Source organism: Equus asinus, chromosome 1 (assembly GCF_041296235.1).
Source record: "Equus asinus isolate D_3611 breed Donkey chromosome 1, EquAss-T2T_v2, whole genome shotgun sequence".
Taxonomy (NCBI): Eukaryota; Metazoa; Chordata; class Mammalia; order Perissodactyla; family Equidae; genus Equus; species Equus asinus.
In genome coordinates, this window is record NC_091790.1 from 189,355,266 (window position 1) to 189,377,504 (window position 22,239).

General features: G+C 48.3%; 1 protein-coding gene and 1 long non-coding RNA gene across 11 annotated transcripts in view; one reads left to right on the top strand and one right to left on the bottom strand.

Moving 5' to 3' along the window:
- Positions 1-10,855, bottom strand: part of LOC106829999 (solute carrier family 23 member 2-like) — a 72,581-nt gene extending 61,726 nt beyond the window's left edge. For 5 of the 9 annotated variants that reach the window (XM_070514147.1, XM_044780155.2, XM_044780234.2 and 2 more), the window contains exons 1-3: positions 10,716-10,854; positions 5,452-5,598; positions 2,581-2,738 (exon numbers count right to left, since the gene is read on the bottom strand). In XM_070514147.1, coding sequence (XP_070370248.1) covers positions 2,581-2,738; positions 5,452-5,598; positions 10,716-10,745 — 335 coding nt within the window. In that variant the 5' untranslated portion in view covers positions 10,746-10,854. Of the gene's footprint in view, positions 1-2,580; positions 2,739-5,451; positions 5,599-10,715 lie in introns of all 9 variants that reach the window. The other 4 variants (XM_070514133.1, XM_070514153.1, XM_070514141.1 and 1 more) reach the window with 1 other exon arrangement.
- Positions 8,552-21,353, top strand: LOC123290058 (uncharacterized). Of its 2 annotated transcripts, XR_006534357.2 has the most exons (5): positions 8,552-8,806; positions 8,951-9,054; positions 9,607-9,700; positions 10,709-10,983; positions 20,002-21,353. It is a non-coding gene; the product is annotated as an uncharacterized lncRNA (long non-coding RNA). The 2 variants fall into 2 exon arrangements; XR_011504727.1 differs by lacking the exon at positions 8,951-9,054 and having other exon boundaries at positions 8,570-8,806; positions 20,002-20,882.
- The last annotated feature ends 886 nt before the right edge of the window (positions 21,354-22,239 follow it).

The window sequence follows — 22,239 nt, forward strand, 5'->3', positions numbered from 1 at the left end:
CCTACAGCACCTGCCACTTGACACATGTGGGTGGTACATGAGAAACAAGGTTTGTAATGTATGCATTCAGAAGCTAGTCTGTGGCAAATTGGCCAACCCAGCAGCTACGCCAAATTACTGGAGAAGGTCTGGTTCTCATTGACGTGCAGGCAAAATGGAAGTTTTCTCCTGTCGGGAATATGCTTATTAACGCAGCATATACAATGATAAACGCACCGTGCATTTATAAAACATTGATAGGAATCATGTGCCATAGAATTGGTCAGAATTCCTGTGTTTTGGGGCACAAAGCTACAGCAGTACTACAGTTTGCATGTGAAGGCATGATAATGAGTCCCAACTAGCAGTCATAACAAACAGATTTGGACTGACTCCTGCTAGAGGAATTACTGAATTATCTATCCTTCTCTATGTGAAATGAAGAGGGGACTGAAGGGTATGCAACCATAAAATGTGGGGAAAACTGTATTATAGGGGATTGTGAGAAAGTCAAAAAATGAAAAATACCAAGGTATGTTTTGGAAATTGTGGTGTTTATCTGCTTTTAAACATATGGAATTTGTTGTGATTTTTTTCAATTTAATACTATTTTCTTTTGTACATGATATGTGTACATGTAGGGTGTGGCAGGTGAGCAGGCAAGGTCTGGAGGACCCACAGAGAGGACTTTCCTGAGGAGATGGTGACCCAAAGGAGACACCATGTGGTGTGCAATGCAGGCAGGGCCGGGGGTGGTGGTGGAAAATGTGAAGACAGGATGTGTGGAAATGAGGAGGGAATGTTCCAAACATGTGTTTTCCAGGTTTCGTTCACAGTTTTGTCCAGGCCAGCTCCAGAGAAATAGGACCCCATTTTATTCTGGCTAAATTTATGAGCCTGCATACTGAACTTAAAAGACTGGATGGTTTAAAAAAAAAAAAGGTGACTCCACTGATAATAACAATTGATTATCTCAATGACACTGTAAGGGAGCAGGGCACATATTATCATGAGCCTCATCTGGCAGATCCCAGAGCACATATCTGGTTCAGTGAATGTCTGCTGTCTTCTCTACTCAGAATAGAACTTTCTCACTTCATTGGGAAACCTGCCCAAATGGGAGTTGTCATATTTGCTGCCCTAGTGGGTCCAGGGCTGGGCATTTGGCTTAAACTGGGCCAATCAGAGCTCTCCCCTGGAATTTTAAAATGTGAGCCCAGCCAGAGTGGTACTCACCTGCTTTTGAGGGGTTAGTGTGAGGCCTGCCAGCAGCCCTGTCTATGCACACGTGCAGGAAGTGTGTCTGCGAGAATGAAGCATTGGCACTGGCAGAGTAATGAAGAGACAGCCTTGTTTTCAGACTAGGAGAGGAGAGCCCCCTGCACTTAGCCTGATGCTCTAGCGGGCTCCACTCTGGCCTCCTCTGGGGAGGCGTCTGCGGGGTGAAGGGGCTATACCCACGTCAAGTCTGTGCGCCCCTCTCATTTTAGTCCCAAGAATTCTCTGTCCAAATACCCTTGAGCCTCTTCCAGAGCCTGCTTGGGCCTCGTCCCCAGGTCTGTCCTGCTGGAGGCTGACCGTGATGCTGGTGTGCAAACCCCCTAGGACTGAAGGATGGCCAAGGGGCAGCTGTTTGGGGAATCTGGTGGGGGGTGGGGTGGATGGAACTTGGGTGTGCAGTTTGGGGTGTCCACATTCACGCATGTGAGACCATTTGTGATCTGGAGCAAAGCTTGTGGTGGGAAGAGAAGGGAGAAGCCCACAGGCTTGGAGCCAGCCCTCCCCATGCTGTAAGTTTCCAAAGCAGAACTTGAAGGAGTCAGAGACTTCTTTTTTTTTTTAAAGATTGGCACCTGGGCTAACAACTGTTGCCAATCTTTTTTTTCTTTTTCTGCTTTATCTCCCCAAACTCCGCCTGTACACAGTTGTATATCTTAGTTGCAGGTCCTTCCACTTGTGGGATGTGGGACGCCGCCTCAACGTGGCCTGACGAGCGGTGCCATGACCGCGCCCAGGATCCGAATCCTGGGCCGCCGCAGCAGAGAGCGCAAACTTAACCACTCGGCCACGGAGCCGGCCCTGGAATCAGAGAATTCTAATTCAAACCTGGCCTTCCAGGTGGGATGATCAGAACATATTTTCTTTAGGAGTTTGTAAGTTTGGTCTATACCTCTCTGATATTTAGACACGGAGTGTGTGGGTCTGCATTTGTACTCTTGCCCTGGGTCTCACAAATATTAAGGGCGGACCTGAGTAGAGACAAGAGATGGAGAGAAAGTCCCAGTCGCATTGAGTCTCTGGTTCAACATGTTCCTGATGCACAATGCACTCTGCCTTTCTCTTGGCTTGATCTTATCAGTTAATAATGAACAAATTTTTGCCTAAATTAATTTCGATTTGTGTTCTTCAACCAAGAATCCTAGCCAATATAGATAGGAAGTGTTGAAGCTAGGACTTGAACCCAGGCTCTGACTCCTGGGTCTGTGCTCCCTCTACCATGTCACACCAGCTTCCTAACTGCCTCTCCTGCTACAAGCCAAGCAAGACTTACTGATACTATGGCAGGTAAAAGTCTGAACCCATGGGGAGGATTTTACTTACCTGACTCCGAAAAAGACTTGCAGGAGAGTACAGATGCCAGAGACAAAGAACATGGTGCTGATGAGGTAGCTCTTGGTCAGGGGGTCGTGCTGCAGACACAGGTCCTTGGCCAGGATGAGCGGCACTGCCACAAGCCCCCCCAGGGCCGTAAGGAAGTGCTGTGGGCAGAGCAGAGAGAGTAGATGGACATGTAGATGCTGTGGCTGCCTGCTCCACCCTCATTCCCTTTGCCACTGCCAGAGCCAAGAGCTCCATCTCTGGTCTCAGAGGAGCCCGGCCATGAGTGACAGGCAAAGATCTAGGCAAACAGTACAAACTAGGAAGACCTGACAGGAAGAAGCAGGGACCCAGCCAGAGGGTCTGGGGTTCCAGGGCAAACCCTGGGCAGGACTCTAGTGCTGAGAACAGATATTCTGGGTAGAAACCAAAGGAGAGACACAGCCCAGGTGGACATAACAGGAACCAAGGAAAGGACTGCAAGAATAAGAACAAGGCAAGAGGCTCATTATTAAAACAAGGCAGAAGGTGAGGGCAAGACCATTGACCAGGAAGGCCTGAGCACGTTCTCCAGGATGGATCATGTATTAAGTCCCAAAACAGTCTTATCCAACTTAAGAAGACTGAATTCATACAAAGTATCTTTTCCAACTAAAGCAGTATGAAACTAGGAATCAATAATGAGAGGAAAACTGGAAAATTCACAGATTCATGGAAATTAAGCAACAGACTCCTGAACAACCAATGGGTCAAAGAAGAAATCAAAAAATACCTTGAGACAAATGGAAATGGAAACATAAGATACCAAAACTTATGAGCTGCAGCAAAAGCAGTTCTAAAAGGGAAGTTTATAACAATCAATGCTTATATTAAGGAAAGAGAAAAATCTCAAATAAACAATCTAAGTTTACTCCTCAAGGAACTAGAAAAAGAAGAACAAACTAAGTCCAAATTTAGCAGAAAAAAGGAAATAATAAAGATCAGAGAAGAAATAAATCAAACAGAGATCAGAAAAACAATAGAAAGATCAACTGGCTTTCTGGAAAGATAAACCCTTAGCTGGACTAAGAAAAAAAAGAGAAGACTCAAACAAATAAAATCAGAAATGAAAAAGGAGCCGTTACAATTGATACAACAGAAACACAAGAACCATAAGACACTAGTATGAACAATTATAGGCCAACAAATTGGATAACCTAGAAGAAATGGATAACTTCCTAGAAACATATAACTTACTAAGAGTGAATCACAAAGAAACAGAAAATGTGAACAGACCAATGACAAGTGAGGAGATTGAATCAGTCACCAAAAACCTCCCAACAAAGAAAAGTCCAGGACCAGATGGCTTCACTGGTGAATTCCACCAAACATTTAAAGAAGAATTAACACCCATACTCAAACTCTTCCAAACAACTGAAGAGGAGGGAACACTTCCAAATTCATTGCATGAGGCCAGCATAACTCTAAAACCAAAGTCAGATAAGGACACAATAGGAAAAAACACTATCCCTGATAAATAGAGGTGCAAAAATTCTCAACAAAATATTAGCAAACTGAATTCAGCAGTACATTAAAAGGATCATACACCACAATCAAGTGGGATTCATCCCTGGGATTAAAGGATGATTCAATATATGTAAATCCATAAATATGTCACACCACATTAATAAGATGAAAGATAAAAATCATATAATCATCTCAATAGATGCAGAAAAAGCACTTGACAAAATTCAGGATCCTTTCATGATAAAATATCTACATTATCCATTTGATTGGCTCATCATAATATTTTAAAAATATTATGACATGTGTTCTTATTTTATAGAAAGCACAAAGAAGCAAACAAAAATGTTTATCACGTTCCTGCTGTCCCATACTGAACAGTTTGTAGTAGTAAAACAAACACATCTATGAAATTAGACAATTCATCCTATAAAAAGTTGCGCAATAAAAAAATGAAAGTTGAAGGCTACCCTGCCTTTCCTAGTTCCTCTTCCCAAAACTAAACACATTTATTAGTTTCTTGTGAATCCTTCAAAACATATGAAGTTACTACATATACTTATTTCTACCGTTGTACCCCTTTTTTTTGTTTGTTTTTAACAAAAAAAAGATCATACTATATATAGTTATCTACATTGCTTTTTTCATTTAATATAACTTGGGGAACATTCTCTAACTGCAAGATAAATATATCTTTCTCTTTTTAAGAGCTCGATAAAAAAGTCATTTGTTAGGATGTGTCACAATTTATTTAACCTGTTCCCTGTGATGGATATTTTGGTTGTTTCTAAGGTTTGTTTGTTTGTTGTGTCGTTTTGATTTCATTATTACCAATAATGTTACAAGAACTTCTTTGTACTGATCTGAACAAGCCTTGTCAGCACATCCACAGAGAAGTTCTCAAGCATTGGGAACTGGGTGAAAGGGTATATGTGTTTTACATGTTGATGGAAATCACCAACCTTTGTCATCCAGAAAGATTGCAGCAAATAACACTCCAACGAAAGTGTTCAAGAGAGCTCGCTTCCCAAAATTCCCCAAGCATTGGTTAACAAATTTTTTAGTTGTTGCCAATCAAATAAATTAAAATTAGTTTCTTGAAAAAACAAACAATGGCCCAGTTGGTGTTCTTGATGTGACCTATCAGCCCAGCATGAGAGAGATTCCTAGCTAATTTCTCCCCCGCCCCCCAAACTCCTGGACAGAAAGAGAGACCAGAGGAGCTCTGAGCCCCCCTAGAGCTCAGTTACACGGAAGACAACAATATCAGCAAAAGAAGTTGTGGATCTTGACTAATTTGACCCGGGTGTGCACTGATGTGGCTTTTGAGGCAGAGTCTCTTTGGACCCAGTGTTTGCTGGGTGGCATTACCTGGATCCCCAAGAGGATGCAGAGATACCATGGTGGGACGTCCAAGATGCCATAGGCCAGGTGGCTGCTGCTGGGACTCCCGGGCTGACCATCCTTCTTCTTGCCTCGGCCATCATCTTGGGAGTTGAGCATGTTATCATCCTGCTGCTGAGAACAACAGAAGGACACATGTGGGCATTTCCAAAGGAATCAAATGGGTTTCTTGATTTGAACCACACAGATGGAAAGCCTTCCAGAGGCAAGAGGCAATGAGACAAAGATAACTGTTGGCCGGCTTGGATTTCTAGGTCCAGACTCAAAAGAGCAGTGATTTTCTTTATTATATATCTGCACAGGGCTCTGTGTGAATCTGGGCCATGCAAGATGAGTGGATGCCTTGCCTGAAGCCCTAGCAGAGAAGCAACTATGTGCAAGAGGGGATGGGGGCCAACTCCAAGGTCAGAAAATGGGCAGGTTTCCCTTCTAGATAGGTAAATGGGGATCCTGGCCCCAGAGTGGTGTAGCTGCCCTCAGGCTCTGGGCTCACATCTGCCAAAGCCCTCATGACAGGATGATTACTATATGGACCGTTTCCTTATCCATCTCTTCTGCTGGGCTGTGAGTTCTTAGAATGCATTGATTGTGCCTTACTCTTCTTTGTTGTCCCAGCTTCTAGAGTAGTCCTTGTGCTCAGTGTAGACCAAATGAATGGATGTCACACACAAATGTAAATGAGCGCAGTGCATACAGAATGTTCTACGGGCAATAGCCAACTTATTCCTACCAGTTTAACCAAAATTAACTTTGAATTACTGTGCACTGTAGGATGTTAAGCATCATCTGTGGCCTCTATCCACTAGATGCTAGGTGCACCTCCTCCTCTACAGTTGTGACAACCAAAAATGTCTCTGGACATTGCAAATGTCCTCGAAGTGGAGAAGTAAATTCACCCCTAGTTAAAAGCTGCTGTTTTGATTATTAACCAGTTCCCACTACAGAAGTCCTAACTAGGGACAGTGCTGCCTGTCATGGGGAGGTGGGGCAGGTAGACCATCCCATCTCCTGTGTGGAGATGGAGGAAGCCAGACTGCCTCCTCCACGGGGTTAGAACATTAGCAAATACTGATCCTAATTCCTTCCCAGAGCCACTGTGGGGCCCGCATCACTGGCCATGGAGAAGGCGTGGCATAGCGCGCTGAGCCTCGGTGCAGCCGGGGGAGCCCAGGGCTATGGTCAGGCTGCTGACGGTGGGCTGACTGATCCAGCTGCAGCCCAGCTCTGCAGAGTTATCTTGTTGCTGGGGTTCTGAACAGTGTTTGCTCATTAATTTTCCAACATTTAAGTCCTAAAAGATTAATGTAAGGGTTTTGCTTCTGCTCATCTGTTTAGCAATGGCTGGACGTATGCATCCCTCACCTACTCCGGGAAGCCTTCCCTGGCCTCACCCAACCCCAGCCTCAGACTAAAGTAGCCCTTTCCTCCTCAGAGGCTCCTACAAAACCATGAGCACATTTACCCTGGCCCAAAACAGGCCTGAGTGCCCCGTGTTTCCTTGTCCAGAAGATCATCAAGTCCCATAAAGTCTCTATGGTCATCCCAGCACATAGTTAGCGCTCATACAACTATCTGCTGACTGATGAATTAGATGAATGAACGTATAAATTAACGACTATAGAGAGTTTTTCTCACTGATTTTCTTTTAAAGATTGGCCCAGAGCTAACATCTGTTGCCAATCTTTTCTTCTTCTTCTCCTCCTCCCCCTCCCCCTCCCCTCCTCCCCCTCCCCCTCCCCCTCCTCCTTCTCCTTCTTCTATCCAAAACCCACCAGTACATAGCTGTATGTTCTAGTTGTAGGTCCTCCTAGTTCTGCTATGTGGGACACCGCCTCAGCATGGCTTGAGGAGTGGTGCTAGGTCTGTGCCCAGGACCTGAACCAGCAAAACCCTGGGCCACCAAAGCAGAGCAAGTGAACTGAACCACTAGGCCATGGGGCCAGCCTTTGATTTTTTTTTAAGTACATCCCTAACTAACTGGTAGAACTCTTCTGAAACATCGTGCTTATCCTATCTAGACTTCTGAGAAAAAGGATGTATTGCTGCTGCTTGGTACTTGGGTTGCACAGGAAAGTTGTTTTTGCCGAAGGAGGTTAAGGCTGGGCCCAAGACAGACTGCAGGGTGCAGGAGGGAACGAACTCTGGGCCCCTGAGCCCTTGTCACGAGGTTTTAGTGAATGTATGGAGGAATCAGTGAGGGCAACAGAGGAAAAACAGGTGGAGGAAAAGAGGAGAGGGAGAAGGAAAGAGAGATTGATCGATCAATCGATTGATTGATCGATTGACTGATTCTGGGTAGGCTACACAGAACAACGGACCATGCAGTTTGAAGCTGGGCTGACATGGTCTGTCAGCGCCCTGCTTGGAGGCCAAAGGCACATCACTTCACCTCTCCCAGCCCCAGTCTCCCCATCTCAATCTGCGATGGTTGTAAGGACACTTGAAGACTCCAGTGTGTGCAGTGTATGTGGCATCCTGCTGTGTGCGCCCATGCGTGAGCTCACAGGGCTGTGGCTGGTACAGCTGTGTGTGTTCTGCCAACAAGCTCACCTCACATCCTCTCTCAGGACCTCCCAGAATTCTCAGGAGGGTGACGGGGAGGGAAACACTGACTGGAGAGAACTGTTGGCTCTGGACCTTCTGGTCTTTTTCCCTCACAGGAGCCAATGACTCCAAGACTATTTCCAGCCTGAGGACCTCTTAATAATCTAAGGTGTGTCTGAATATCAAATTGGACCATCTGAAGATTATGGAAACCACTCCTGCATCCGCTTTAAAACAGTTATCAGGGAAAGTGACCTTGCATGAGGCCCCACGTAAACAAAAAATTCAAGAAAAATTGTTTAGGACTTAGAGTTGGGAAAATCCTGTCTTCCTTGAGAACAGCTGGTTCTTCTCTTCTGATAAGAGTGTGTGACTTCTGGGAAGCCCGTCAGACACAGCTGGTAGTCTGGTGACCTCATGTCACTTAGGCAAAGAGATGGAACAAAAAATAAAACAAGCAGGTACACAGAGTGCTAAGATTCATGTGGGTCAGAAATGAATCACTAGCATATTAAAGACATACATAGAAACAAGTGACATTAGAGCAGCCTTCTCAGACAGAGGCGGACACTGTCCCATCCTGGGGCATATCTGAATCTGGAAGGCACTTTTCTCCCAGAGAATCCCCTGCAGGGAGAAGTCTGTGCCTGTGACTCACGCAGCTGCAGACAGACTCTTGCGAGCCCCTTCTTGGAGAAAGAATGGATTCTTAACGCAGCGTCCCTGCCAGTGAGCACTGGGATGAGAAGAGAGGCCACAGCTCTGCTTCTGCTTGGAGGTGAGTCCATCAGCTCAATACATGGCTGTAACCTCACTGAAAGACTTGATCAAAAGAGGAGTTCTGATGCGCTTTGGCATTTTATGGAGCTTTACAGTTTACAAAGAGCTTCCGATGCATCCTCTCATCTGCCCCAATTTACAGGTGGGAAGACTGAGGCTTAGTGAGGCTCATGGCTTGTCCAAGGTCCCACTGTAAATGGGAGAATGGAACCGTCCTGTTTTGGCATCAAGGGCAGTCGCCTGCAGGTGCGTCCCCTGTGCCTACAGCCCTCCAGCTCCCAGGACAGATGAGCAGAGCAGGAGGAGACCCTGGTGCAGGGAGAGCAGCAGTGGGAAGGGGGAGTTCCTGGGGGAAGACGGATCCCTGCCCTCTGACTCCATCCGTACCCCACACAGCCTTTGTGCCCCCACCGGACCCTCTAGGTTCGTTTCCTAACATTCCCGTTCACCAGGCTCTAGCCAATCAGATCGTCCAGGTTTCTCCAAATGTGGCCTCGATGATCCTGCCTTAGAGCCTTTGCTCCCCCTGTGCTCCCCACTCAGTGCCCTGCTTCCCCTACCCACCCCCTGCTTCCAAGAGCACAGTGCCTCCTCCCCATCACCTCCCCTGACCCCGCACCCCCACGCGATCTTTCTCCCTAGTACTCCAGCACATGTTGCCTCTGTGTTACGTAATTTACCGTTTTCTCCCTTGTACCATAAGCTGTCTTCCCCGTGTTTATATCCCCAGAAGGTTCTAGCAGAGAAACATGCATGTGAAAACCAAAAACATCTCAGAAAAGTGACTTCTTAATCCAGGTGCTGAAACTGAGGTTTGGAGGAAAATGAAGAGAAGACTCCACGGAAGAGGAGATGGATCCGGGCCCAGACCTCCCCTCCCCACTGGCCACAGGTAAGCCCCAAGTGTGGCAAAGATCCCAGCCTTCAGAAAACAGAGTCTTCAACTTATTTCCCAAGACCTTTTTTTCTTTTAGTTTCATTTTGCTTCCATGAGGTGGTGGCAGAAAGGATTCTGAGGAGAAGAAAGGGGAATGTTCTCAGGGGCCTCCCACAATTTTCCAGAAGAGACGGCCAGGGCCTCTTTACCAGATGGCTGACCAGCAGTGGGCAGGGTCTGGCAGCCTGGCTTCAGGGGACAGCTCTTGGGACCCAGCCCAGGTGCGCAGGTAGCAGATGTCCTGCAGATGCATTGGCTGGGTCTCACTTGGGCGACAGGCCTGGCCTGGTACAAAGGGGCTCTTTCTGCCTGTGGTGTGAGTGGCAAGAACAGAGGGGCTCTGCTCAGATCCCCTGTTAGTCTCAGGTGGCCAAAACAGGTGGGAGAGGTGGTGGGCCCAGGACTAGCTTGCGAGCCTCCAGATGGGTCACTGTGACTCTACTCCTCTGGGTCTCAGGTTCCTCATCAGGCAAATGGGAACAGAGGTGCCTGTGGCATTGGCTTGGAGGGAAGGAAGCCAAGTACATGAAGTGCCTGGGGCATGTGGGTTGTCAGCAAACATTAGTTCTCTCTCTCTGCTTCCCTCTCTCCTTCCCTTTGCTTTGTTCAGAAAGGGCTTCTGAGCAAAGAAATTGTAACACTGAGAACCCTGGAAAACAAATATTTGGATTCAACAGAGACAAACCTAAGGTCAAAGGTAGAGCAAAGCGGCTCCTCCAGCTCTTCCTCAGTCCTTGTGGTTCATCCACAGGGTCAGCCCTGGGAGGAATCTCTGCCTCTGGGGACCAGGTTGGAGGGCAGCCACCACCCCTGTTTAATCACCTAAAATCTTGTCTAGACTGTGGGGCATGGTCCTTAGCACTAATAAGGAATGGGGGCTTTAGGACTCCCTGCTGGCCCCTCGGGGCCTCTCTCTCCCTTTCTGCCTGCCCCCCTCTTCTCTTTCCCTCTCTCTTCTACTAGCACTCACCAGGAAGTCGGGGTGCTCACAGCTGGTCATGGCAGACTTCACGGCAACTGGAGGACTCCTGTTGGCGTTCTCCCAGGGTGAAAAAAAAAGGGAAGCTGCTCCAATAGAGAAAGATTAACTTCTCAACGCCCGCCAAAATAATAAAAGAGAGAGGCCCACAGGGATCCTGGACCTGGCTCTGAGGAGGGTGGGGCCTCCTGGCTCCAGAGGCGGATCTGCAACAGACCCGCACCACTGCCCCACCCCAGCCCTCTCCAGTCATAATTTGGTAAGTTTGGGTAATTGCAGAGAAGTTGATACCCCATGACGCTAAGGGACGAATCAGGGCACAGCCTGTCAGGGTGTGGCAGGAGCTCACTTTGGGGAAGCCGAGTTCCTGGGGGCAGGAAAGGAGGGGGCCGGGGGAGGCTCTGGCTGAAGAGGCTTTTCAGTTTCGAAAGCTGATTTCTAGTGACTGGCTGAGCTGTGATGAAAGCACTGCAAAAACAGCCTAACCAGCCTGGCCTCTGAGATGCATTAATCAAGTCACCAATGAGGGAAAGTGTATTACTGTTGACCTGGGAGCAGCCACTAGGGCTCAAGGGTGCAGCAAAGCCTCAGTGAGAGACTGAGGAAAAAATGCTTCTAATTCTTAGGTGTTTGTCTCCCTAACACCCAGAAACATCTAATAACTCAGCTTTTAGAGAGACGGGTCCAGGAAGGCGTCGTCTTACTCTCATTTTGCAGAGGGCGCTTGACAGGCTCTCCTCGAGAACGCAAGATAAACCCCATTCCACGAAGTCCAAAGGAAGCCAAGTACTGGCTACTCGTAATGGTGTCATGTTCTCGAATGGGTGGTGCTGGGTCTCAAAGTTCAAAAAACACGCAGGACACACATAGACATCATTGGGAATTGGTCCAAGAGGGAGCACTGAGAAAAGCAACAATGAGATGTTTGACCAGGGAGAAGACAGACCTGATTTGGACTGTGACAGAAAGCCAAGGTTGGAAGACAGTCAAAGGTCACCAAGTAGCTAGCTTTACTAAATGCTTAACTATGTTGACTTGCTGCACCTTTTTTGTATTATCTTATTTAATGTTCGCCGCAAACTAGCACCCACATCCTTACCTTATAGATCAAGAAACTCGGGTGTTGATGGGGTGAGCTCTTTGCCCGAGGCTCATAGCAAATGCAGGAGCTGAGGTTCAAACCCAGACAGTCTTGTTCCACAGCCCACAGGGCTTGAGGAGATGCCAGATAGAGACCTGCGAACCCTCTGGGTCTGGAGATCAGAAGGACAAGGTTCCAGGGGAGATGGCCCGGAGGGTGTGGATGCAGAGGGGCTTCCTCAGGCTGCCCCTGAGAGGAAACGTGGGTCCTCTACAAATGGTACCCAGGGGCTTAACAGTCACCTTGGAAGTGAAGGTCATTGCTCAGCCTCAGAAGGGCGCTTCATCCTCCCCGCCTCCCCAGAGCGTGAGGAAACATGGTGCAGGCTTAGCTACACAATTGAGGTAAATCACAAAGATGGTCTCCTGTTCCCACTTCATTTGGCTGCCTGTTCACTGGGTACCAGAACCCTCCTCACTCTTCATCTTCAAGTCCTTTCTTCTGGGCCTGATGCTCTTTGTTTCACACGGTTCTCTGCACAAGTCCTTTCTGTGCTCGCCCTGTGGCCTATGGTCACTGCTGCTGTCCATGTAGTCCCCACTCCCTCAGCAGCTCAGATGAGGAGCCAAGCTAGCATCACTCCCTGTCCTCCACCTTCCGCCCCTCAGAAGTGACTTCCACAGACTGTGGTCTCTCCACTCATTGCCTGGCCTGGCTTCTGCCACCATCTCTCACACTAAAGCCACTGTGGTACCCAACAAATCTCCCACAGCCTCAGCTGCCTTGCCCTCCTGCCCCAACTGGAATCATCCTGCCACCCCACACACACAACAACCCGAGGTTACCATACACCCCCAACACATTCACATTAATTATACATGACTCCGTGTTTTGAGTTACAGAAATCCAGTTCTGGTAAACAGGTCAGGCAATGAGAGGAATTTGTTTTAAGAATATGGGACTGGGGCCGGTTAGGTGGCATAGTGGTTAAGTTCCCATGCTCTGCTTCAGCAGCCCAGGGTGCTGAATCCCGGGTTCATGGGTTCAGATCCCGGGTGGGGACCTAGACTGCTCACCAAATCACGCTGTGTGGCATCACCATACAAAAAAGACGGGAAGATTAGCATGGATGTTACCTCAGGGACAATCTTCCTCAAGCAAAATGAGGAACATAGGCAACAGATGTTAGCTTACAGCAAATCTTCCTCACTTAAAAAAAAAAGGATATGGGATCTCTCTGAGAACCAATGATCTTTCCCCAAACACATGACGGAATTAAAACTCTCCCATTCCATTGTCACATAAACTTCTAATCCCAAATTTGAGGCAGTTCCTCAGGCTCCAGGCCCTTTGGGAGGAGAAGGGAGTTGGGCCTCTCCGTATATAACGCATGATGGCCCCACTGGATGCACCATCTTTGCATGTGGAGTAGGCCAAGCAGGAAGGCTTGACCTGGACCTTTTCTCCGCTGAGGTCAGATTAATTGGCAGTTGGCTGTTGTAGGAGGGAATTTGCCAAGACATGGCCATGAGGAAAATCACGCCTGACAGCAAGCATGAAGAAGGCCAACAGAGCTTCTCAATTCTAGGTCAAACTAAACTGTGGGTGCTGCTTTTGGTTTTGCCATTCAGAATCCATTCAGCCTGCCCTCATTTTCCTCTTGGGAACCATCCTGATCCACAGCAGCCAGCTCACGTGCTTCAGGCAGAGTTTACTCTGCCCAGTGGTTGCCCTGCAGGAGGGGGTGGGGCAGCTGGAGCACCGCAAACGCCTGGCCACAGCCTTGGTTGGATTAGCGATGGGTATGGGACCCAACTAGAGCCACTGAGGTGCAATGAGACTTCTGCCGGGACTTTGGGGAGAGAGGCATTCTCTCTTTTTCACTAAACTTGAACCTGGAGGATGCCGCTCTATAGCTGCTGGCAGCCATCTGACAACTGTATAGACCCTGAGAAGGAAGCCGACATGGAGAACAGAGCAGAGATGGAGAGAGACTGGGTACCAGTGATATTTGACCCCATGTATCTAGCCATATACTTCAGCTGGTAAATTCTCTTTTTGGGGGCCGCCCCGTGGCCGACTGGTTAAGTTGGCGTACTCTGCTTCAGCAGCCCAAGGTTTTGCTGGTTTAGATCCTGGGCATGGACATGGCACCACTCATCAGGCCATGCTGAGGTGGTGTCCCACATAGCACAACCAGAGGCAGTCACAATTAGAATAAACAGCTGTGTACTGGCGGCTTTGGAGAGAAGAAGGAAAATAAAAAAGAAGATTCATAATAGATGTTAGTTCAGGTGGCAATCTTAAAAAAAAAAAAATTCTTTTTTAGCTTAAACCAGTTTGCTTTGGGTTTTCTGTCATTTGCAACCAAAATACCAATCCACAAACTTACGCTTTTATCTCCAATCTTAATCCAGTTCTTTTTCTAGAATTACTTACACAATATTTGCTAAGTTTTACCCTTCACTAACAATGATTGTTACATTTATAAGAGCATTAAAAATAACTTAAACATTAGTTCTAATGGTAATCACCTCAACATATTTTTCCACAACAGAATTGTCTAAAAAGTGGCAAAAACAATACAAGAGACTATTGGGGAACAATTTAAAGCCCATTTGTCCAAAAGATGCTTCACTCAAATGAACAGTCATGCACCGCATAATGACATTTTTTGTCAGTGCTGGATCACATGAACAACAGTGGTCCCATAGGATTAGCACCATATAGCCTAGGTGTGCAGTAGGCTCTACCATCTAGGTTTGTGTAAGTATACGTTGTGATGTTTGCACAAGGATACTGCCTAACAACACATCTCTGAGAACATATCCCATAGTTAAGTGACCCACAGCTGTGCCTAATTTCATATACTCTTGTTCTAGAGGGTCAAGAAACCAACATTAGCCATGGACAGAGGGGTTTCCTAACATCTTTATACAGCCCTGGCTTGTTTCACCAGAAATTAGAGTTGTAGAATTTTAGGTTTGGATTTGCAAAATTATTTACCTCAAATTTTGATATCTACAGCTTGGAAACACTGCCGCAATGGATTGTGGCTCTTGATTTCTGACTTCCTGGTCTAAATATTCCAATACTCATGCTTAATTGAATCTCAGTTTCTAGAACAGGGGTTGGAAAACCACGACTCACAACTCAAATCTGGCCCACTGCCTACTTGTAAAAAAAAGAGCTTTACTGAAACATATCCACGGTCATTCGTTTCCATCTTCTCTATAGCTGCTTTTGGGTTACGATGGTAGAGTGGAATAATTGTGAGGGGCCCACAAAGTCTAAAATGATTACTACTTGGCCCTTTACAGAAAAAGTTTGTTGACTTCTGCTCTAGAACATCAGTACAAAAAGTTATGTTTAAAAAAAAACCCAATTTAAAAAGTCTTCAGCATATAATTTTTCATCTTTAACTACACAATGTAGGCATGAGTTAAATAAATTTAAACAAAGTATAAGTACTTTTTTTAAACCCTATGATCTCCTCTTCAGCTGATATCAGCCTTTGTGCTCCTCTTCCAGAGCTCAGCATCCCACAGGCATTTCTGTGCGTTCACTCTCACAGAGCACAGGCCTGACTCTGGGGCTGCTTAACTGGAACATCCCAACAGGCAGTTTGCCATTTATAATCATTGTTCTCTGCTCTTAGGGAACTAACTGCTTCTGCTAACCCTTCAGCTTGTCTCTGTCTCTGTGTTCAAGCTCTTCTGTTGGACAAGCAGGGCCCAGGGAGGAATATCCAGGTGGGGTCCTAGGACCTGGATTCGATGGAACTGACCTGAGGGCTGTGGAACCAAGAGCCGAAACCAGCTTATGGAGAGTAGGGTTGAAAACCACTACTCTAATATAAGCAGGAAGATTCCAAAGTGGGAAGACAGGTTGCGAAATTTAACTGCTGCTCCAAGCTGCCCCTTCTTAGCAGAGGCAGGTCCTGCAGCCAGCTTTGGTGTCTTTATAGTTGCAGCTCTTCCTTATGGCACACTCTGGATCCCCAGGCCGGGTCACTGAGGCTCAGAGTGGAGGATGGGGCTTCAGGGGGCTGGGCGAGCAGAGACCAGGGAAAGTCAGATGGATTCTCATGCAGAGCTGCCTCTGGCAGGAGAGGTCCTGGCCTTATAGACTCCACCACCTTGAAGATGTCTGATGGTGGGCCCCATCTGCAGCTTTCTCAGGTCACCTCGTGACCAATGTACCCAGAGGGCAGTATTCCAGAGCCCTTCTGGGCCACCCTGCTCCTGTAGGTCATCAGGGGATCTGGGAAATCAGAAGATGCTTGATAAACCATAGGCTACTAGTTATGGTCTTAGTTGCAAGCAACAGAAACCAACTCTGACCACCTTTAGCAAGAAATGGGTATTTATTTGAAGAACTCGGTAGCTCACAGAATGAAGAGCTGAACAACCAGGCACTGGGAGGATAGCGATAGTGGGTCCGGAGATCACAGTGGCAGGGATCCATGGACTTTCTCTTGGAGGGTATTACTGTGAGATGACTCAGCCCCACCGACCTTCTCCTCCTCGTGCCATCACTCAGAAGTCAAATTCCAAGGATATGGGATTTGATTGGCCCAGTCTGGGTTGTGTGTCCTGCAGGCAGCCCACAGGGACTGGGGTGGAAGTGGGGTCCTGCCACTGGCAGCTCTCCAGAAGGCACAGAGAATGGGGAAGAGGCAGTATTTCCAAAGGAAAGAGAAGAAACGCAGAAGGAAGATGCAGGAAGGAGGGGGCCACTCCCCACAGTCACCGTGATAGGGAACATCCTGGGTGGAGGAGCCCAGGGAGTTTTCCCACGTGAATTCTGTGCTGTTGCAGCAAGAGAACCTGCCACGGGGTCAGTAAGAAGTACAACAATGGAGTGTGCCTGCTTCCTGTGCTCCACTGGCCGCTGCAGAGGCACCTTCCACCTCCGTCTGCCCTGCTCAGCACACACCTGGAAGGCGACAGTCTGCTGCCCACCCCCTTCCCCAAGAAACAGAAGTTAATGCAGCTGTAGACACTATTTTTTTTTTTTATTTTTTTTATTTTTTTATTTTTTATTTTATTTTTTATTTTTTATTTTTTTAAGATTTTTTTTTTTTTTATTTTTTCCTTTTTCTCCCCAAAGCCCCCCCGGTACATAGTTGTATATTCTTCGTTGTGGGTCCTTCTAGTTGTGGTATGTGGGACGCCGCCTCAGCGTGGTTTGATGAGCAGTGTCATGTCCGCGCCCAGGATTCGAACCAACGAAACACTGGGCCGCCTGCAGCGGAGCGCGCGAACTTAACCACTCGACCACGGGGCCAGCCCCTTATGCAGCTGTAGACACTATTTTTGCACGATTGATGCATGCTTTCTGGGCAGGCATTTTCCTCTCCCCTGACCGCCCCCCATCACCTATTCCAGAAGACATGTCACTAAGGGAAGAGGCAGGGACCCAGAACTGATCGAGTTTTAGAACAATAGGCTTAATTCCTTGCACACCTGATTTTTCAGACTGAGAGTCCTACCCTCCAGTGTGGGGACTCATCCTGTTGGCCGAGACCACTCACACACAGCGGACTGATGACAGACCCAAGAATGAGAGCCCTGCCATTCGAGGGCACGGGGAGCTGGGTTGAATCGTACGCAGTGATGTGGAGCCTCTCAGAGGCCAGGTTCAGGGTGACTCACCCTGGCTGCGTGGGGGAGAGTCCCACAGAACACTAAATGCCCTGAGCAGATCCAGGGCCAAGGGCAGGACCAAGAAAGGGAGTGGTGCAGACTGGTAGAGGCTGCAGACCAGATGAATTCCTCATTTCTAGGAAAATACCAGAAAAAGAGAGGCATGGAGGGGGATTTTAAGTCCCTTATATCAGACTTGGAATTTCTAGAAGAATGGACCATCTTCCATGAGAGAGAAGGAGCAATTCCAAAAGCAGCAGCCAGGGGTCTTCCTCCAGGACAGAGAGGTTTTTACCAGAACTGGCAGCCCTGGTGGCACCTGGCAGGTGTCACGGGCCATCAGACAGGGGCACCTCTACCTAAGGCAGCCAAGACTGAGGGCCCCAGTGCTCACCAAATGTTCAGGGAGCTGGGCTTGATGCAAACCGAATTCAGGGGAGGATTCTGAAACCACAGCAAAGCTGGAGGGAACAAGGTGTAGTTCCAAGACAGCTCTTAGGAACTGAGGCCCTGTAACTGTCTCTGTTGGCTGTGCTTTGAGGAGTGATTGACATTTCATGGAAGTCTTCACCCATGAAGCCGTAAACTCTCAGTGAAATATGTGGAAGTGAGGTGTGCTTGGGAAGGTCTCAGGAGACAACGGGGAGCAGAAGCAGGAGCCATGATGGGCCCCCAGGATTCTAGACCCCACTGACCCCTAACCTCTGCCATGGCAGACAGCCGAGGCCCAGGGACAGGACAATAACTGAGGAAGAAGCAGATGTGGCTGGAGATTGGGGGCAGGAGCTAGCCCACAGTTATTGCTGCCTTTAAGCAAAGACCACAGGGAAAGCGCCCCACTCAGGTGAGACACTCAGAGGCTTCTCTGGATCCAAGAAAAGTTCTGCTGGGCCCCTGGTAGTAGAGGATAGGAGGAGGGACGGGCACAGTGCCCAGGAGGGAGGAGAGAACTTGGCCCAGTGTGTAGGGTCCAGTGGCTGTCCCTGAGAGACCCTGAGGAGTGTCTCACCCACAGGGCTAGGCACAGTTCGTCTGGGGCAGAGCCCAGTGTCCCCCGCCATCATAGAGACACAAAGACTTATTAGGAAAAGAAAAAAAAAAGACTTATTAGGAAGACACTGTGGAAGGGTAATGTTTGGAAATAATAATACAGATGGTTCCTCAGGCAAAATTTCAGAAGATGACACAGCCCCCCAGAGAGGGGCACAGCTTGACCAAGGTCTTTAGCCTCCATGCTGGTTTTAAAATGTACCTGGGGTTTTGCTTTCACTTAGGTATGGTGAGGCCAGCAGATCAGGAGACGACTGCCATTGAAAAGATAGTGTGCTACTCACAGTTCCCAAGAGGACAGAGCACAGCATGCCACATAGGGCCACACGGAGAGGCATGAGGGTCAGACAGGAGTAAGAGGGAGCAAGGGGAAAGCACTGGCAAAAGCATTTACTGGGGTTTCTGCAGGGAGGGATGAGCAACGCAGGGTAAGTAGCTGGCCAGGCTGAGGACTGGTGAGTTTGAACAATTCTGGAAGGCTCTGGGGCTTAGCTGTGCCCCTAGTTGTCTGGTATGCAGCGCTGGGATGATCAGGGCAGGGGGACAGTGACTTGGCCAGATAAAGGAGGTAGTTGAAGGTATGGGCTCTGGATTGGTTGGTTTGCGTGGAACAGGCACCCTCACAGGGAAGTCATTTGCTCCCTCTGGGAACTGGCCAGCAATGGGAGAAGCCTTCTTCCCCTGGTCAGCAAGCCCCAAATGCATCAGGAATCCAGAAAATAAGAAAATATCATTAACGCAGGGCTAGGTACAGAGGGTTTGAGTTTCTCACGAGCTCACTGCTCTCCAGAGCAGCTACTCGGTGGCCTTCCCTTTTGCCATCATCCCCTTTGCAAGGACCTCAAAAGTCCCTTCTTCCAAAAAAGAGGTCCATGGAAAAGGGGAAAGGAGGACTTCTGGGAGAGAGAAGTGAGTGTTAAATAAAACCTTTCCTCACCATTCCTTCTAAATAAGCTTTGCAGCTTGGCAGAAAAAAGAAACGTCAGAGCTGAGAAAGAAGGGAGAGAGGGTGCCAGAGATCTCAGAGGAAAGTGGGTGCAAATAGCTTAGCGCTCAGGAGGGTCACTTGGCTTTTGGTCTGGGGATCAACGGGACCATCGCAAAGGCCCGTCCTCACTGACATCTCCTTCCCTCCCTTAGATCTGCTCTGCGTTGAATCGAGGTGTGCAGAAGACTGGGAAGGGGGATACAGCTGCGAATATCAAAGCAGCACACAGTCAGGCTTGGAAACTTGGGTTTGTGGAGAGGGAAGATAGCAAGGATTGCAGAAAGAGCCCTGCAAACTATGAACAGCAGAGGGAGGAGTGCACGGGAGAACTTCCGGTCAGGGCAACTGAAAAGTGAGGGGGACAGAACCTTCCCACGCTGAACTCGGAGGTCTAGTCAGTCCAGTGTCCCATGGAAGTTTCTTTGAAGGAAACTCGTGCATGCCTGCATAAGTTTACACACCCTCCTCTTGATATGTCTTGTTTAAGTTTGGGTTTCTTTTCTTTCCCAGGGTATTGAAAGTGCTAGACTTAGACCTTTATCTGCTCTGCATCTGATGTTCTGGAGAGGTCTGAAAGCCCCTCGGCTGCTGCAGGAGATGTGAATGAATTTCCTGAGCAAGTCCACTCCTTGGACCAACACTTTAAAGAATTTTGGGGGTTTTGCTCAGAATCCTAACACCAAGTCTGAGAGCCCTGGGCCACCAGGTCAAGCACACTTCTTCTAAGACAGCCTGGTAAAAGTGACTTCACTGGCCAGGACACCCTCATTGACCAGAGGGGATTCAGTGGGTGCTGTGCGCGTGTGTTGGGAGGGTAGGGAAGCGGGAGAAGGATAAACTTGAAATGGTGGGGCAGGGCAGGTAGAAATCCAAAGGCATCCTTAATATTAGGTATTTTTTTGTGGTCATGTTAACTTTTAGGCTTAAAGCACACTCCCTAAGTAGAAGTGATGGCTTAGGAGCCTTGGGAATTAGAAGTAACTGTCTTGGCATAAAATGATCAAGTCACAAGCAGAAGCATGGGAAGAAGCCAGGACCCAGGCCAGGACAACCTGACTGAGCTGTGACACAGGTCTCATCTTCCCTCCTGTCTTGGAAGTGGCAGCCACCATCCTTCATACAGTATCACTCCCCTGGTGAAGTCCTGACCCCATTACCTCCTGAACCCAAAGTCAGTTGCTTTAATGCAACAGAGCATCCTCCTTCTGAGCACTGAAAGATGACTAGCCAGCGCTCAGAGCTGACACTAAGCCTCCAATAATTAGCTTAAAATATGCTCCCAGACTGATGGACACTCTGGGAATCCAGATGGGACACATTAGAAAATAAAGGAGATGACTCAAATCTGAGAAAAATGATTTTTGACTGGAATAAAAAAAATGTCCTGTGGGGAGGGCTGCTGTTTATGCTGCATCTTGTTCAACCTGGGAGGGCTTCATGGAGCAAGGAGGCTGGAGGGAATAGGAGGGAGGCTGTGAACTGAAAGAACTGGAGGTGGGGTGGTGCTGAGGGCTCAGAGAGGTTAAACTCTGCTCTCTCTGCTGGATCCCCCCATGAGTCCCCACTGAAGTGGCTCGGGTTGCCATTCAAAGGATGGTTCTGTGGGGTGAAACCTCTCATGGTCCAGTGGGTGGCACTTTTGTTGATTTTACTCTTGATGACACACTTTCTCCCACAATCGTTTCCTGGCATAGAGACGAGGAGGTGCTTCACTGATCTGCAGGCCTGGCCAACGGAATATGAAACCGATCTACGTGCCAATTTGGGGGTGATGGGAGCTGAAGAATGACTTCAATGGGATCATTTGGGATGTTCCGTACTAGAATCACTCCTGGGTTTTCTGCCAAGAAACATGTTTTCTGCAACTTTGGAGGCTTGTTCTTTTTGGCATTACTTCTCTTAATTCTGGCCAGCCCTTCTGAGTTGCTCCAAAGAGCTCCAGTGCCCAGGCAGCTGCCCTCTCCCTTTCAGCTCCTACATCATTAAGACAGGCTCAGGCCACTCTTTGGGCTCTGGAGTGACCTTCTTGGTGCTGAGTGTGATGTCAGCTAACAGGCAGCACAGCGTTGGCCTGACCTTGGGGGGCGGTGCTGCAGTCTGGAGCCCCCGAGGGTGAGCGTGCAGCACAGCAACACGTTGTGGGCTCCCCTCCATGCAAGTGAGCCACGTGTGGGGCTTTGCCCTCAGCTCTCTCAGTCTTTGTCCCAGTCACTCCTGAGCCATCCAAGGATGGCTTCCACGGAGCAGTGAGTGCCTCTCTCTCAGCAGTGCCATCATCCATTCTTTACCATGTCGTTCCTTTGGGAGAAGGTGCCAAGGAGCAGCTCTGCAGCTGCCTTTTCTGTGTAAGTACCTTGGATCTGTGAAGCTGAAAGCCCTAAAGCGTGGGCACACTGAGCACACACCGGCCCGTGCTGACCATGTGGGTGGATGGGCCCAGGGAAGGGAGGGGAACCGGCCCCAGCACTCCTTCTCAGAAGTGCTCATGCCCACTTCCCAGCTCAGAGGTTTGAGAGGATGCTGTGGGTATGACAGGAAGCACTGGGGCTGAGGAGTCCTGGCTGCAGGAAACAGCATCAAGCAGAGAGTTCCGACAGAGAGCTTCCCTCCACCCTAACCTTACCACTGAGGTCAAGTGGGGTTGTTACATGGTAAATAGAACATGAAGATTATAACCCTTGACTGGGTCCCCAGTCAGTATTCCCTGGGCTGACCCATGTAATTCCTTCTCTGTTCCCTAGTTGGGAG